The sequence below is a fragment of the Buteo buteo genome, chromosome 5, assembly GCF_964188355.1.
Source record: "Buteo buteo chromosome 5, bButBut1.hap1.1, whole genome shotgun sequence".
Classification (NCBI taxonomy): Eukaryota; Metazoa; Chordata; class Aves; order Accipitriformes; family Accipitridae; genus Buteo; species Buteo buteo.
This window is the reverse complement of record NC_134175.1, coordinates 11,313,965-11,330,573: the sequence shown is the minus strand read 5'-3', so window position 1 is coordinate 11,330,573 and position 16,609 is coordinate 11,313,965. Positions and strand designations below refer to the sequence as shown.

Genomic DNA, 16,609 nt, shown 5'->3' with positions numbered 1-16,609 from the left:
TGCATGGTGTTCATCTGAAGTATGTTTTCTGTTGGGAACAGACAAGTAATTGTGCGGCTTTCAAATACAGAGAATGAACTGGTTAGAAACACCTTAAAACTAGCAGGGAAACAAAAGATCTGGGGTCACAGATTACCCAATACTACCAGATAACATCCCATACATGAAGCCACAATAAAAACATCCTTCCATGTAACAGGAAGGGAATGAAGATAGAAAATTACAGCCTTAAAAGAGAAAACACCCCAAGAATAAGTTATAGCAAAAGTGGCATATTATAATTTGTCAGATAAAACTATTTTCAGGCAAAACTGTTCTGTATATTTCTCCTTCACTTCCTCAGCTGAAGGATCAAGTTTTGAAACACCCAAAAGTCTATTTAAATAAACTGCATTTATTTAGTTTGCTCTGATTTTTTTCTATTCATCCCCCAGGTATAATTCCAAATCTAACATGTCATCATGTCCTCAGGGAGCATAATCCCTACACACATTTAATTGGATGCTATATAGACCAAAGTAGGTGAATTAAAATTCAGCACAAATTCAGTCTCAAATTCGAAGAATTTACATATAGTATATTTTACAATGAAAGATGTAGCTTTCAGCAGAGGCATTTCCAAAACTCGAAACAATAATTTAAGCTTATTCAGATAGTTTTAAAACCACCATATAATAAAAAATATTTTTAAACTGAAGAGACCTGTCCTTCAAAAGTATGAAATATTAGTTCAAGCAACACGTAACTCTTAATACCAGACAGTCAACACAGGTTCAGTGTTCTCTTAGGAACACCAATTCCACTGAAAATCTCCCAGTATTCACCTGTCAGGCAACATGCCCAAACAAAGGCTTGCTCCCCATCACTGCTAACTAGCGTAAACTTAAGAGAACTAGAGACTAAATTACAAAACTTACTGCTCTTCTACATCTTAAGGTGAAATCTTTCAAACAAATGCCATGAAGTTATCAAAAAATCATTTTAATTCTGTTTAGCAAACAAATGAAGCCCATGCCCAAGTCTGAGTCAGCTTCCACAAAGCTAGTGGGATTTCTTAAGCAGTGACATACTTAATTTGGCCTATAATAAGGATTTATACAAAGAATATTTTGTTTTCCTCTGAGTATATTAATAACCAGAATATAAGCCAAAAGCTTCCCTAGTTTTCACAGGCTCAAACCTAAGTTACCCCTCTTATACGTCATTTATTGCAGCAGGACCCATGTAATCCAATTCTTCAACATTTATGTCATTCTCATTGTTTTCTTCCTAGAATTGCATCCCCTAAGCTGCTGAACTAATCTGACATTAAGTCTATGTAAGTCAAAAACCACAAAGTCCTGGGCAGAGTTTGCCCTGTTCCCATTACCCATCCACATTTATGACAAAAAGCAAACAATGCACCGTGAAAACCCTGAGCCCAGTCCTTGCACATCTTAATTTCGGCAGCTGGGGACTGAGAAGGGCTGTTATTCTTTTATTATTATTTTTAAGCTTCATACTAAGTCTCACCAGCTAGGCAAAGGCCAACACAATTACCTTATCTCTCTTCTAACGTCCAGGTCACCCCATGGGTAAACATGGGAGAGAGAGAGACATAGCTGTCTGAAACTAGCCTTTTGCACAACCCAAAATTTTAATAAATTATCTTTTGCTTAAGCGGGAGAGACCACAGGTTCTGCAACTGAGCATTCACTCCCCACTCTGTAACTTCTTTGCTCCCTGTGTGGCCCTGTCCCAGACCTTCATTACTGCTCCTCTGTGTGCATGGTGTGGTCTCTCCTCTCCAAAAATCATGGATCGTGACCTATCTAGTCAGGAAGACCTAGTAAAGCCGGACATGGCAAAGTTCAACCTATAGTCAAGCAAAAACATTGAAAATTGTTTCACTGTTATACCTCTGAAGGCCAAGTGAGCCGATATTCTGGACTGTCAATACTTGTAGGCATCAGCATAGAGGGGGACAAGAATAATATGGTCCGTCACAAATGTACCTAGTGGGCAGCAGAAAATTCCCAACCAAACTAGAAAGCAAAACAAGAGTAAAAACAAGACAGCCTGCTCTTCTGCAGAAACAAACTATTTTTTATGATCTTGGTACCATGTTGGATGGCATCACCTGAAATAATACGTCTAGGAACATAGGTACATGATTAGAAAGGGACAGATAAAGATATTTGCTGGGTTTTCTTCCTTTTCTCCTAACTCTGTGCTGGCATGAGTACTGTGTAAGAGGTCTGTAGAAGGGCTATTTATGGAAGACTGTATCCTTAAAATGACAACTTATTAAAGTCCAATATTTGGCACTTCTCATGCTGAATTTTCGTAGTTGCAGCATCTCAGCAGTAGAAAGAAGACTTTAACACCCATTAAAGTGAGCACACAATGTTGACACTTTTTACAGCTTCATTATCATTTGCTTGCCTGACTACAAAACCACACAAAATCACAGTGTAATGGAGCACCACAAAGGTTTTCGCTGTGAATAGCCAAAACTAGACTAGAAAAACAAGCACGTGGAAATGCCACATCTCATCTCTGTCTTTCCCTTTCCAAAGTCTAAATAAAGACAGTAGCTTTGCACAGTTCAAAATATTATCTGAGAGGAAAGATAAGAGACAGGTGGAAGGGGATAAGGAATAGAAAGGAGAGACTGAGATCCTCCAAGTGAGTTTCTCCAATAAAGCATTTAAAACAGCACTGAACTCTACAGAAAGCAGGAGAAAAACATGCAATTTCTGTACAGCAGCCAAAAAGGTGCAGTGACTGTAGCAGAGGGAGCTACCGGCTGCCTGAACACAAGACCAGGGAGCAGCTACAAAACCGAGGAGACCCCAGTGAGTGACCCACAGTGGCCACAACTTTTGGGGACAATCTCCTTACGTTAAAATGAGCTTCTCCCCAAAAACCCTACAAGCATTTTAAACTCAAGAACTACGCTGAATTTTACTGAAATGCAACTTGTTAATATATAAAAGTCCAAGGTGGGTCAAAACATGCATGGTGCTGTACCCTCCACCCTTCATGAGTCTCATGGACCAACCAAGCACTTGTTGAGCTGCCATCTGTTCCATACCTAGAAACCTTCCTGCCATGGCTGTGACGACCAAGTCCATGCCCTGCCCTGCTAGCTCTGTGCCGTTTGCCTTTTTTCCCCTTCTCCTTGCCCAATCCCACAAGCATCTCCTCTCCCCTTGCCTGATGCTGGGCTGCTCCTATGGGAAGAAGCAACCAACCCCACCTCCAGCCTCCTCCTGCCCCGGGTGCTCTTCCAAGGAACTGTAATAAAGAAACATAAAACCAGTAAAAACAATCTCATGCTGTCAACACACGGCTGCAAACTCCTGAGGGCCAGGAGGGATATGATGCACTGAGAAAGCCAGCAGGACATGCCTCAAGAGACACACGGTTTCCTTAGAGCTTCACTGTTGCATGTCAGTTTGGAGAAATCACTCCAAGTTACTGCTCTGGCTGCCGTTCGCACGGTGCTCATGGTCAAATCTGTCCCACAGAGGACAAGCACGTACCCATCACGCTCTGCTAGCTCAGACTTGGTTCTCCTTTCTGCTAGATGCAGTGGCCCAAAGGCCAGGTGTCTCAGCTCTGGCCAGAACAAACCTGGGCTTACGTATATATACATATACACGCACACATAGAGGTGAAACTGTGCACGCTCCTGGCAGTCCCTGTGAAGCAGAGGTGGAGCTGAGAGAACCAAGTAGGAGAAGGATGGGTCCCCAGAGGTGACACTAAACCAGAAGACTTTGTTTGGTCTTCTACTGGAAGAGGCTTCTCCTTCGATGCACCGTTGATAGCACTCCCCAGGAAGGGCTTTGATGCAAAGTGCTAGCTTTCCCCACAGGCACCTCCAGCTCTCACGTCAAAAGTGCACCTGCTTTATCAGAGCCCTGAGCAAGGAAAGGGGGTGTCCCCTCCTTTTGCCTCTAGGCAAACCTCAACACTGGAGAGGAACGCCCACGGAACACAGAGTTCCTAGCCGCTGGTGCAGAAGAAAAACATGGGAGCAAAGAATTGCCCAGTGTGCACTAAGACATGATTGTCAGAAGAAATGGAGGGACTAAAGCAGGCATTTGCTGGTCCTCCAACTGCACTTTGGTTTGCTGCTGCTCTCTGAAATGTCAATGGGCTGGTCTGAAGAGCTACTTTGTAGCATCACAGTAATAAAGTAATTTTTGTCTTTAATAAGTTATTTTTGGATTAGAGAGACTGACGTCCTCCACTTGGAGAAGGAAGGGGTATTTATAACAATAGAGATTTCTCATGCAGGTCAGTGCCTCCTCTCAGCAGAGCGCACCCTGAGGCAGTGCGTGGGTCCCTGGGACAGGAAAGCCAGACCTCTGACCACGTCAGCTGGAAGGACAACGTGGGTGGGAAAGCAAAGATACTCTTGAACTTGAGTGACACTCCATGCTGTACAAAGCTCAAAGATTTTCTCTAAATTATACTCCCACACTGCACCGGGATTTCAGCCTACTCTATTTTCCTCTAAACAATATTTGTCATAAAACAAACCGTTTAAAACATTCCAATAATCAGAACCAACTCAGAGAGGTATTATGCCTTTCTTGACAAATGCAGCATTTTAATTATTGACAAATCCTTTCATTTTCCGTTTTCTTTCTTTTCAATGCAGTAAGTTCAGAACAATTTCACCTGCTTAGATGCAAATAATACTCAAACAACTCTGTGTTTCTGCAATACTGTGAGGAAACCAACAACATCATGGGATGCTGGATGCTTTCCTCTCTCGGGCTTCTCTCTTTTGCACATTAAAATAAGAATATTAGCAAACGTGAGACGGTTAGTGCCAGCCTGTGGGCTCCGCATCACGAGCCAGTGAGCATACACCGTGCACAAGCTCCGATTTGTGGTGCCCGGCGGGGACGTGCAGGCAGGGAAGGACAACGCTGCCTGTTTCATGGCCAGCTCTGAATGGGCAGCAAGTGATTGAGACCCTGCAGCCTAGGTACATCTCAGCGTCATGCATCTAAGTACAAGCTGGGGCTTCGAAGAAGTTGTCGTTCCCAATCTGCTCATGCTTGATTCAGCCAGAAGAACAACATCGACCTTTTCTATCTCTTTTAGGAGGTTGGTGAGCTGGAAGCTGCAGTGGTTGCCGGGACCATCAGTACAGGTGATCTATTGGTCAGATTCCTTCTGCAGTAGGTCGCAAATGGTGGTGAAATTCAGGAAAACCACTGGCCAGGGGCAGCCCTCCAAGTGGCAGATGGGCCAGATTCTGCCCGTTTGCACCACATACAGGCAAGTACAAGGAGAGGTCTCCTTTTCATTGCATTCCTTCACTCTTGAGCAAACTCACTGCAGCAAAGGGGTGCATAAGCCATGGGCTGACAATGCTGAGCTAAAAGCTTCTCCTTGGACCTTTCCTGCCAGTTCTCAACCTGTGTGGGCTGTGAAGGTTGAGGACAGGGTTTTTTTTCCTTTACCACAAGCCCTAAGACACAGTACTTGACCTACAACCAGTTCTTCTTCTGTCATGACTTGTGCAGAAGGCAAGAGACACTGCTGGGATGGCAGGTTTTCAGGTAGGATACTTGTTCTTTCCTGGTCCCCAGAGAAAAGGAGCTGAAAAGAGGGGTCTGACACACTTTCTACTTGTCATTTCTCCCCAAGCACGCGCACATACACGCTCATTTACTATCTAGGCAGGAAATTCAGAGACATATACTTGCCAAAGATGTCTTTGTAAGGTCCCAGTCTAGCGTTCAATTCAGTCTAGCTTTGGAAATAGTGGAAACTCACACCCTGAGATGCTATCCCACAGCTCTGCAGTGAAAACATATTTGGGACCACAGGAATCCTTTGCCTCCTTAAAATCTTCATGTCCATCAACGTCCTTCTCATCTTCACCTCCCCACTCCAGCCAGCTGTGACACTGGAGGTAAAGGAAAAGCCAGGACCCAGAGCCTCAGCGATGCCTCACAGAACAGTGACCATGGCTGCAGCAGCCATGGGCCAAGTAGCCCAAGGACCAAGCCAAAGACACCAAAAAACAGCCACCCATTGCTCTTGACGGATGCAGGACGTCTTCTTGTGTGCAATGAACCACAGCGGTTTGGCAAACACCAGAGGGTTGAGAAGCACAAATAAAAAAAAAAAAAAAGACAAAATGAAACAGTAGCACATTTTTGATAACAGCAGCTTTGTCAAAAATCTCACCTCCCCTGACAGATCTGTCAGGAGAAAGGTTTAAAGAGCAGCAGTCAGCCCAGGGCAGGGGAATTAAGCTGCAGCAAAGGCACAGACCCCTCCCGCATGGGCATGAGGAGGGTCAAAGAAGATGAGCTCTCTTGGGGAAGGTTTGCTTTATCCAACAGCAGGAGCAAAACCATGATGAGATCTGAGCCTGCTTCACAACCTGCACGGGTCCTACAGATGCAGCCATTTTTACACTTAGAACTGTGGAGAGTATCTTTTGCGAGTACTTCAAAAGAAATAAGCTGGTTTTCTCACTTTGGGGTCAGGTTTAAATATAGATACAGAGAAATGTTTCCAGTTCATACAGTCCAGTGAGCTGAATTAGTGTTGGCCAGGAGACTCTAGCAGGTGCTGAGTTTGGCAAAACTTCTCCTGATTTTAATGACAACTAATTGAAATGCTTTGGCTTTCATTAGAAATCCTGATTAGCTGTCAAGTCCCAATGAACATGAGGAATCCTTACCCTACCTCTATGCAGGAGTAAGTGGGAAAACTAGTGTCCAACAGGACAGGGTCCAGCCCTGCACAGGATGTAAAAGCAAAACAAAACCAAACAAAAAAACTCCATGTAAGCAAGAGGAAAAGCATGTTAAATTATTCTCTTCAGTCTTTTACAAATCTCAATAACGGTGGTTGTGTTGGCTTTCTAATTAAGAGCATGTTTTAATATGTCCACTGCTCAAATTCCACAAAGCAGGGAACACCATGAACAACCTTGCTCCTGGAGAGAAAGTAAGGACATCGTATTCCTTAGAAACGCAGAACTGAAAAGCTACATTAAAAATAACTTGGAGCTCCTGCTCCAAGCAAGTTGTTGACAAACAACTCTTAGGGTTATCAAAACAAGCTACAAAAGACTGCCCCGACCCAGACTCTAAAATCATTCTGAAAGGATTCTCCAGAGATTTTCTTACAGGGTCCCAGTACAGCACATAATGAAGCTTCATTAAATTTGGAAGACACCAACCTTGATCTGGGAGCAGAAAAGGTCACTTATATTTTCCCCTCTCAACTGCTGTCAACAAAATGCGTACACTAAAGGAAACATATATCTAATAAAGGAAACTACTCAAAAGGGGAAATAAAAGTCCTTGTGCTAATCCAGTTATTTAACAGAAAAAGCATGAGCAGCACCAACCAAACTGTTCTTAGTTCAGTTAAAAAAAGGAACAATCCCGAAGTGTTTAGATAGAGGGAAGTGAGTGAAATTCATCCCCCAGCCAGGCTAAGAACAGGATTCAAGCAATTAGTAACTGCACCAGCCAGCAGCCTGACAGGAAAACAATTTCATGCAGAAACTGAATGGCCAAGAAACTGCAACGTAATTTAGCAAAGCAAATCAGACAGGGTAGGATTTCAGGGGACAAGGATGCATTAGGAGTGTGTTGCAAGCATTGACTGTTTCCCATGCTGAACGTTTTCAAGCGCTCTTAAGACATCGTTCATGCATACATCTCCTTCTACCAAAGCGAGTGTGGCCAATTCACCAGGTCTCTCTCATGACATTCATATGCGGGTTTTAGATTAGTAAGTTATCTCCAAGTGTGCACAGAGGGATAACCTGTGACCACATCAGAGTAAAGAAAGGCAGTATTTTAAAAACCCAGTGCAATGACATATTTATTCTTCCTAAAAATTTCTCAATGTGCAGGACATGCTGCGAGCTCTGAAAACGCACCCTAGAAGAAATGATCATTCAAGCTGCCTTCCTGCAGCCCCCTAAGTCACCCTATCCCTAACGATGATGTTGGTCAGACTCCAGCCCTGGTAATCAGAACTGTATTGTGCTGGACTCTGTTATTTGAACTGCAAATATTTAATCAAATTTAATAAAATTGGACTACATGATACGGTGGTTTTAAATTACAAACACAAAGCCAGAGTTTTGCCTGGTGCCAAAAATCTGAAAAGCTCACCCATAATAAAGAACTTTATTTAGGATGGGCCCCAGCCTTTCCTGCCTTTTGTTTACACCAGACTGTTCAGGAGCCTTTCTTCTCCAAGCAACTTAACATTCTTGGCAATGGGATTTCTGCAGGATATTGCTGTGCCAGAGACTGAAGTGCTGTTGTGTTGAAAGGAAAATAAAAGAAAACAACAAAAAAAATTCTCCCCTGAACTTTGCAAGTGAACTCGTTTGTATCACAGACCAGTCCCCAAAAGATTAATGCTGGTGCCCAAAAAGAACAAGCATCAGCGTTCTGGAAAAACAAAATCAGCTCAACATCTTCCTGTTTTAAAACAACAATGATTTTGGTTGCTTCCATTTTTAATAATGTGATTAGATACATTTATCATCCTTAATTCATCCTGTCTGACAGGGCTTTTATTCAGCCAGAGTCTTATTGAGAGCTCAGTTTGGGAAGCAGCAAAGGAGCAAGATGTGCAGACGCCTTCCTTCTCCTGTAGAAAATCCCCTTCTGCAACACTGAGAGCAAGAAGGGCGACTGATCCTCAAACTTAAACTGACAAGTAAGGACCCTGAAGTGATGAGCAAGGGAGGTTTTGAAGCATGTCAAAGCCCGTTTATGCTGTGTGGATGCTAACACACCAGAAATGGATCACCTGGTTTCACAAGGTATAGGAAAGAGCAAAAAATCTCTTGGAATCACACTCTCCACAGGCCCTAAGCGATAGGTTTAGTGATGAGGGATGCTTCCCTGTGTGGAAACACTGCAATTTCCCAGAGGAGCCTGAAAGCCTTCATCAGAAGAGAAGCGAGTGGCAGCAATGGCTACTAGCAGCCTGGGCTTGAGTTCCTCCTCCCAGGCAGACGTGTACGCCAAGCACATCTTTGTGCTTCACCAGCTTTAGAGCTGAAGGAAGTCTCCTTTGAGGGCATTTCTCTACCAGCACTCACCTTCCCTACCAAAGGCAAAGTCCCAAAGCCCAGACAGCATCACTTTGGCTGTCCTGGGCACTGATGACGCAGCAGCATCTTCCGCACCTAATGGGGTGTTTGGTCTTTCATTATCTAGAAGCAGAGATTAGAGGATGCCCTACCCTTCAGCAAATCCAGTTTTCCCAGCTCTGCTTTTGGAGTCCTCCAGAAAAGGCACAGTCAAAGCTACCACCACCAAAGGTACAGGGTGTGTCCAAGGAAAAAAACACATATCCTGGAGAGGGCTTGCCAATTTTTTACTGACTTCTTGTGCCGCTGAAGTGTTTGGCACTTGTCACCCAACCCATCATGCCTGGTGAGCGGGAAAAAAGCCTACCACACAGCAGATGGGAATCCATCCACAGATCCATCCAGCAGGCCAGGTGCTATTTTCCAGAATGAGACGTTCCCAAAAACGTCTTTTAATGCATGGAACTGGGAGGCCGGAGGCACAAGGCAGCAGCATGGAGGTTTACTTTTTTCTTGTCAGATGGTGAAAGAATCAAAACCCCCAAATTTACAAGAATTGTGTTAAACCATTCACTGCACCCAAGACCTGCTCTACTTCTAACCATCAGGAGAAGTAGTGCCACGAGAATACCTCCCTCCCTCCCAGAAGGAAAAGGAGGGGCTGCCAGCTCTTGGGAACTGATTTAGGGCAGCCAATTTGAGAAAAGACTGTACTAAATCCACAGGGAGATTTGGTTAACACACAGTCATCATTCCTTATTGCAAGGACGACACACTTTGTGACTGCTGGTACTCATCCCTCCATGTTTGAAGATCCACAAAGCATACTCGAGAAATAGCTAGGCAGCACCTGCAGAAGGTGCGAAGTTTAATCATACCCCTGCTTTCCTCTTACCTCCACTCCATCTTTACAGAAAAGTTGTTTTCCTATTCTGAACTGATTTTCAACACACAGTCTGCATCATCCACACGAGCAGCATTGCTCTCCAAACTGGGACAAGCTCATGGAAGCTCAGCTATTCCCTGAAGGAAGCAGCCGAGGATCACAAGCTGGCCAGGTTAGAAGCTGAGGCTGTGTTGGCTCAGGCATGCGATATGGAACTGAGGACCACAGCCAACCAAAACAACCTGGTTTACATAATATATAGTTGAGAAATAACTGACCTGCTTAGCCACTGTGCAGGGAAAAACTTAACTGAGAAATAACTGTCTAGGTGTGAACCAAAACTCTTGCAGGAAGTCCTGACGCTTTGACTGGCAGAAACATTTTTATTTATTTGAAGTATAAACTTGTATATAAAATGCAAATCCCAGAAGAAATGAACTTTTCTTGGTACTTTTCTCACTCAGCAAAACATACTTTGACTTCAGACACCCAGATCTCTGTATTAGCTTTGACTTTGTGAAAACATCTCACAAACTTTGACACACAACTCCCCTGTCTCCTGCTTGCAGCTTTGTAAGTTCGCACACCCAAAGAAACTCCAGTCTCCCTCCAACACTACACATACAGTGACAGATGAAGAGGGAGCAGGATGGAGTGGGTGCCTGTTAAATAAATCACCCCATGAAATACAGCTTTTCGGTAATATGCCCTTTTAAAAAAAAAAAAAAAAAAAAGAAAAAAAAGTAAGAGGACCAAGTGTCACAGCAAAGACAGTAGGCAACACAGAAAATCAACATGAGCGCTACCTGTTTTTCTGAGTGGGAAGTCATCTTTGGAATCATACATCCCCAGTACAGGGTGATTGTAGGTGCCGGATACGCCACTTTGGGGTGGGGAGCTCTGGTCCAGAGAGCTGTGCTGTGTCTTCCTGCACAGAAGGAAAGAGAAGGGAGAAGCTTTACACCAGTGACACACAAAGGGAACGAGTGCAGCTTCACCTTGTCTGTTACCTTAGCAGGGAACAGTGCAAAGAAAAAGATCTTGGTACTAGCTTTCTCCTTCTAGGCATTCATACAAAAAAGACATTTAAGTCTAATATACAGGAGGTAACTAAATATATGCCTAATTTTCAGTATAAGAATTACCCTGTTGAGCATGGCTTAACTCACGAAGGTATTTAACCATGAATATCATTTTAAGTGTGTACTTGGGCTCCATTTTGCCAAGTCATATTCTTGAAGCTAAGCATAGGTGTTGTTACTCCCCACAACCGTAGCACAAATGAACAATTTTCTTTCACTGAATAAAACCCAGACATAGTAGACAAAGTCTAAGGATGAAACAAAACCAAAGGATGAGCACGTTTTGTGCCACACATTTAAACTGGCTAACAGCAGCCATGCTGCATAGGTGGTCTTCTGCCTTTTGCTTTGCTGCTTCCCAACCCAAATACTTCGCAGAGATAGGGCCAAAGTACTCAACACCTTTCCAGATTAACTTCTCGAAGCTGATAATTTATAGCTTTGTTTGAGCAGGCTGCTGGAAGTAAATTACAGTCTGTTTGCTAAGGATATTAAATAATGAATGAGTTTTCTAAGCCTCCTACCAGTTTGTTGGCTGCATCTTTCCTACTTAATGACTTGTGCCCAGCTTTGCCATTTCTCAGGAGCTTCAACAACCTCAATCAGGACAGACTTCAGGAAGTCTCCAGACTGTGCATGTTAGCAGAGTAGCTACATTAACAGCATGACTGATTTAGCCGTACAGGTGACAGCCATACAGCTATCAACAATCTTACATTTTAAGTTTAAATAAACAGAATTTAAACCCTGTATTACTTCTTCAAAATACTAAAGAATATGGGACAACAGGAAGTGAGCACTTCGTCAAAAGGAGTGAATATTTGAAATTTTACATTGCCTAATAATCAGGCACTCTTGGAGACCTTGGTTAAAAATATTCTCCTACAAACAGTTCTTTAAAGAACCAACATGAGCCCTTCCCAGTTGAAAATTACACCAATTCATTCAATTCCTTGAGCAGTACGTTTTGAAAGCTCAAATCAGAAGTAGGCTGTTTGGTGAGATCCATAGCATCAACTCCACTACAAGTTACACCCTTCAAAAAATAAGGGGCTAACGAAACATCCGGAAAATGCATCATATTTTCTACATGATTTTGTTACAAGAGAACTCTGAAAAGTTTATTTGAACATCTACACCAAAATTTTCTATACCCACAGTTCTTACCAAGCAGTATGATTCACTGTGGTTTCCTAATCCCCCCCGCTTTATATTCCAAACTTCTCTGTACATACAGACAGAGGAATTTTTCGGGCTTTTACACAGTTGTATTTTTCATTAGCATTCACGCACATCGTGTACTCTTTGACATTTGCACCAATAAATGCCCACATGCACACACAGTTTAATCATCACCTGAAATCAAAACAGAACCAAACTGAAAAATATTTTAATCCCTCCTGAAAACAGAACTCGCTTTCTCTGCCCTGATCTGCTCATACCATGGGAAGGCAGCACAGAGAGATGTTTCAAAAACAGGAAGCCTGGATGCTGCAAGCCAAGAGACCTCAAACCCATCATGTCACACAATGACATTTTTTGCTCTTGCCTATACAAGCAATAAACTTTTCTTTCTCTTTTTTTTTTTAATCATGACTTAAGCTGCACAATCATGTACATTGAAGCTATTTTCATCACTTTGTTAGGGAATGCGCAGGAAATCAAAGGGCCTGTTTAGATGTGCTTCGGGCTTGCTGAATGACAGATATTTAACTCTGCAAACAGGAATACATTACATGGCTCGAGGACTGGGATCCAACTGCCTATGCTGCTTCGAGCAAAATGCACTGGTCTGCATGCCCGTTCAAGAATTTCAGAGGTCTTGAAAGAGATGAAATTATATACTAAATAGAATTTGCAGGCATTCCTGAAAGCACATACCTTCACATAACGCATCCCCTGTTCTTTGAGCTCTGAGGTCCTTCAAAATCCCATCCACACAGCAAAGCATGCATGATACTTAAAATATATTCATGCAACATAAACTGAAGATATATATTCAAGCATGTATCTGTGCTAGAATGTTTTGTGTACAGAGACTGTAGACACCTATGTACATGGGAATAATTTAATATGTAATTATATATCTCTACCTCCTTACCATGCAAATACTCAGTTAAACTCCCTTTCATGATTGCTACCGCATTGAGTGGCTACTTCCCAAGTGCATTTCTGACAACTTCCTAGGGAAATAATAGCCCTGTCTGCTAAGCCCAAGGTGCTCTGTCTGCGTTCCTGCTACGCCACGCTTACTTATGTTACGTATCCTGAAGAATAAAACCTCCTGAGAGCAGGGCTGTCCAGTGGGTTCAGAACCCATGGAAGGGCCAGTCTGGCAACGAAATTCAAAAGAACCTCTTTTGTTGTTGTCTACCATCAATGTAATCTGAAAATTATGGTCCACAAAGCTATTTTAAACAATTACATATAGACTGGAGGTGTATATATTAAACAGTTTACAAAGTGGCTTGAATACCATAGAGCTGAAGACCAAGCAAGACCTCTGTGAAAGCCCCCAAGAAACATTACTAAGCATTACTAAGTTCCTTTCATTTGTCTCGTAGATCCTTTGGATGACAACTATATTCTGCAAAACCTTTAAAACTGGTCCCTTTTCATCTCAAGGGTTGATCCGTGTGTGCGACAATGACCTTAACGTCAGTGATGAATTAGAAAATATTCACTAACTATAAACACTCAATGTTGCACCAGCAACTGATGGTGTATAATGGAGTTCAGATACAAGATACTGAAGGCAAAAGCATCTGGACATCTCAGTGGACAACCAAAGCCTGGTCCAAAGGGCCAGGGGAACGACAGCTATTTTGCATGTCAACAGAACATATTTCATGTCACAGCCATTGACGTAGAACTGTTGTGGTGTTCAATACCCTTAGGAAATCTGTTTTTTCGAAGTAATGCTTTCCATTTTTTTTAAAAGGAATTCACAAACCTTAATAAGACCAAAGGAAGTGCTTAAAAGCAGGCGTGTCATTTAAAAGACTATTTCAGCATCTGTTACCACTTAATTGGCTTGCCTGCTCACAGTAGGAGCATCAAGTCTATCTTCTGCAAGCCTCATTTGCGTGTGTTAAATCCAAACACCACCCAATTGAATCACATTAGAAGTATGTGCATACATAAATATCTCTATAACTGAATTGGTAACCTATGAGATGCCACACAAATAAACACTAATATGTAATTAATTTAAAGGTTTTCTCTTTTTTTAAAAATATATTTTTTAAATAGAATGGAACTGAAAAATCTTCAACTTCTGCCTTAACAACTGAAGGGTGCATTTAAAAATCCTCCACCGCAAGATAAGACACTACAGTCACGCAGCCCTGCTGCCATCTGCCCTCCTCAAAGGCTGAGCAGAACAAGCTCATGCCTGCCTGCAATTTATCACTGAGACAGACCCTAACAAAGATTTGTGAGGCCTCTGAGGCTCTTTCTTCCCATCTTGTGTTAGAAATCAGAATACTGATCCTCTCCCCACCACAAAACAGATGGAGGGAAGATGAGGGGATGGCAAGCCCGTTAAATCCATAAGAAAAAGGATGGCCCCTTGTGCAACAGTTTGTACGTTGTCTCTACCTGTTGGCATCCCTGGAGCATCACAGGAAAGGGACGTTTTGATTAACATATGCCACAATGAACCTAAACATATGCCACAATAAACCTAAACAGTATATTGGTGCTCGGAAAGTTCTCAGCATTAGCTTAAAGCAAGGCAGGGAACATATTGAAACCTTAAACACAACTTGGCTAAATAACCTCCTGCATCACCTCTGGCCCTGTAACGTATAGGGGTATTACAGACTGCTGCTCTTCAATTCATCTCTGAATGCTGGATTCTCGGCAACAAAGCAGTTAATTGAAAACTGTGCAAAACATAAGCAATTCAGACCACTCCCAAATTTATTTTTCTCTTTTCTAAATTCACCTACCATGGCAATTCTATGCCAGGCTTCTCTAGGGCTAAAGGATCAAAGGGTTTGGAAGAAAGTACTTATTTACTGTCCTTAATTCTAATTGACTTTATACCACTTTCACATTAACAGGCATTTTAACCAACTGGAAAAAATGGAGAACACAATGGCTCAGTCTTCAACCGCCTTTAATAAAATCCCCAAATTTCTCAGTGAGTCTCAATTAAGAACAGGGGAAAATCAGTTATCTAAAAAAGACATTTATGTTGTCTTGACTAAAATTCAGTTTCTCCTATGTCTTCTACTGTCCTTGGTACCGACCTAGTGGGCCTTAAATATTATCTTTGCATAAGCTAACAACATTTCACTACTTTAACCAGTGCCATAACCATACAATTTCCAAGTCTCAGATTAGATTTTCAGAGATGTATTAAAACTGCTCATTCTCACCCTACTGGAGTAATGCTTGAAATTTTCTGCCAACTACACTTCAACATTTCTGTACTCACTCATAGCTGGGATATCTTTCAAATTTAATTTCCGCTTAGTTTCTTGGATTTGGAAACATCTTCTGGCTATGACCTCATCATCCCTGTATACACGCTATACATGTATAATTTCTAAAGACTTAAAACACTGTCAGACACTCAGCTTGAACAAAAATTTCACTGCAAAATTTCCTTGACTTTTGTCATTCAAAATTTCATTAATTTTATGGTCATTAAAAAAGACAACATCCAAAATGCTGGGTTTGTTTTTTTTTTTTTAAATATAGATATTCACAATATTATAGTAGTGGAAGTTTTTAAATAATCTCAAATTTTCTGATTTTCTTTTATACAATGAAGAAATTAATTTCTGGAACTGAAACTTGTACCTTGTTAATAATGCCATTGTTTATATTCACTATTTGGTGCATTTGAACTAGTTGAAGAAGTCACTCTTTGTTCCCATGTCATTATAACATCAACTGTTACCTTCTCAGCCCAGATGACATTTGAGTTTTCTTGGAGACCAACAGCTGAAAATTTTCAGTTGAAAACGTAGATGTTGGGGCAATTGTGATTAGAAGTGTAGATAGGACGCTCTTGATGTTTCCAGCAGTTTACACAGAAGAGCCAAGTAAACAAAACTTCCAACTTTGAGAGATTAAGATGAGCAGTAAGCATTAAAGGCTTTAAAAATGTAATGCTAGCTCAACTATCCTGAGTTGCAATTCACTCGAGATATGCAATAACCATAAAAAGTAATTTCCCCATTTTACTAAAGTTCAAGTTTTATAACACCTGGCAGGACAAAATCCTGGGTGAAAAGCTAGAGAACTTATAAAGGTTGATCTTGATGGTAGAACTTGCGAGTTTGAATAACTGTGGATTAAAGATGACAGCCAAGACCTCCAGTCACAAAAATACTGTGACCATCAGAGAAGATACGAAAATTATTCCCATTGAAACTCTCTTAAAAATGCATTTTGGTAATGTTCAGCAAAGTCAAACCCTGGTTCTATGACTGTTCTGGTTCATCCAGTAAATACATCAGGTCTATTCCCCACATCTGCAGCAACTGTGAAAAAAGGTGGCACCGGCTGAATCATAAAGATAAGGCCAGTACCACT

At 41.9% G+C, this 16,609-nt stretch overlaps 1 protein-coding gene across 10 annotated transcripts in view; it reads right to left on the bottom strand.

The window, feature by feature from the left end:
• Positions 1-16,609, bottom strand: part of HDAC4 (histone deacetylase 4) — a 263,373-nt gene that overhangs the window by 86,054 nt on the left and 160,710 nt on the right. For all 10 annotated transcript variants that reach the window (XM_075027809.1, XM_075027810.1, XM_075027813.1 and 7 more), the window contains one exon: positions 10,784-10,905. In XM_075027809.1, the coding sequence (XP_074883910.1) occupies positions 10,784-10,905 (122 nt within the window). The remainder of the gene's footprint in view (positions 1-10,783; positions 10,906-16,609) is intronic.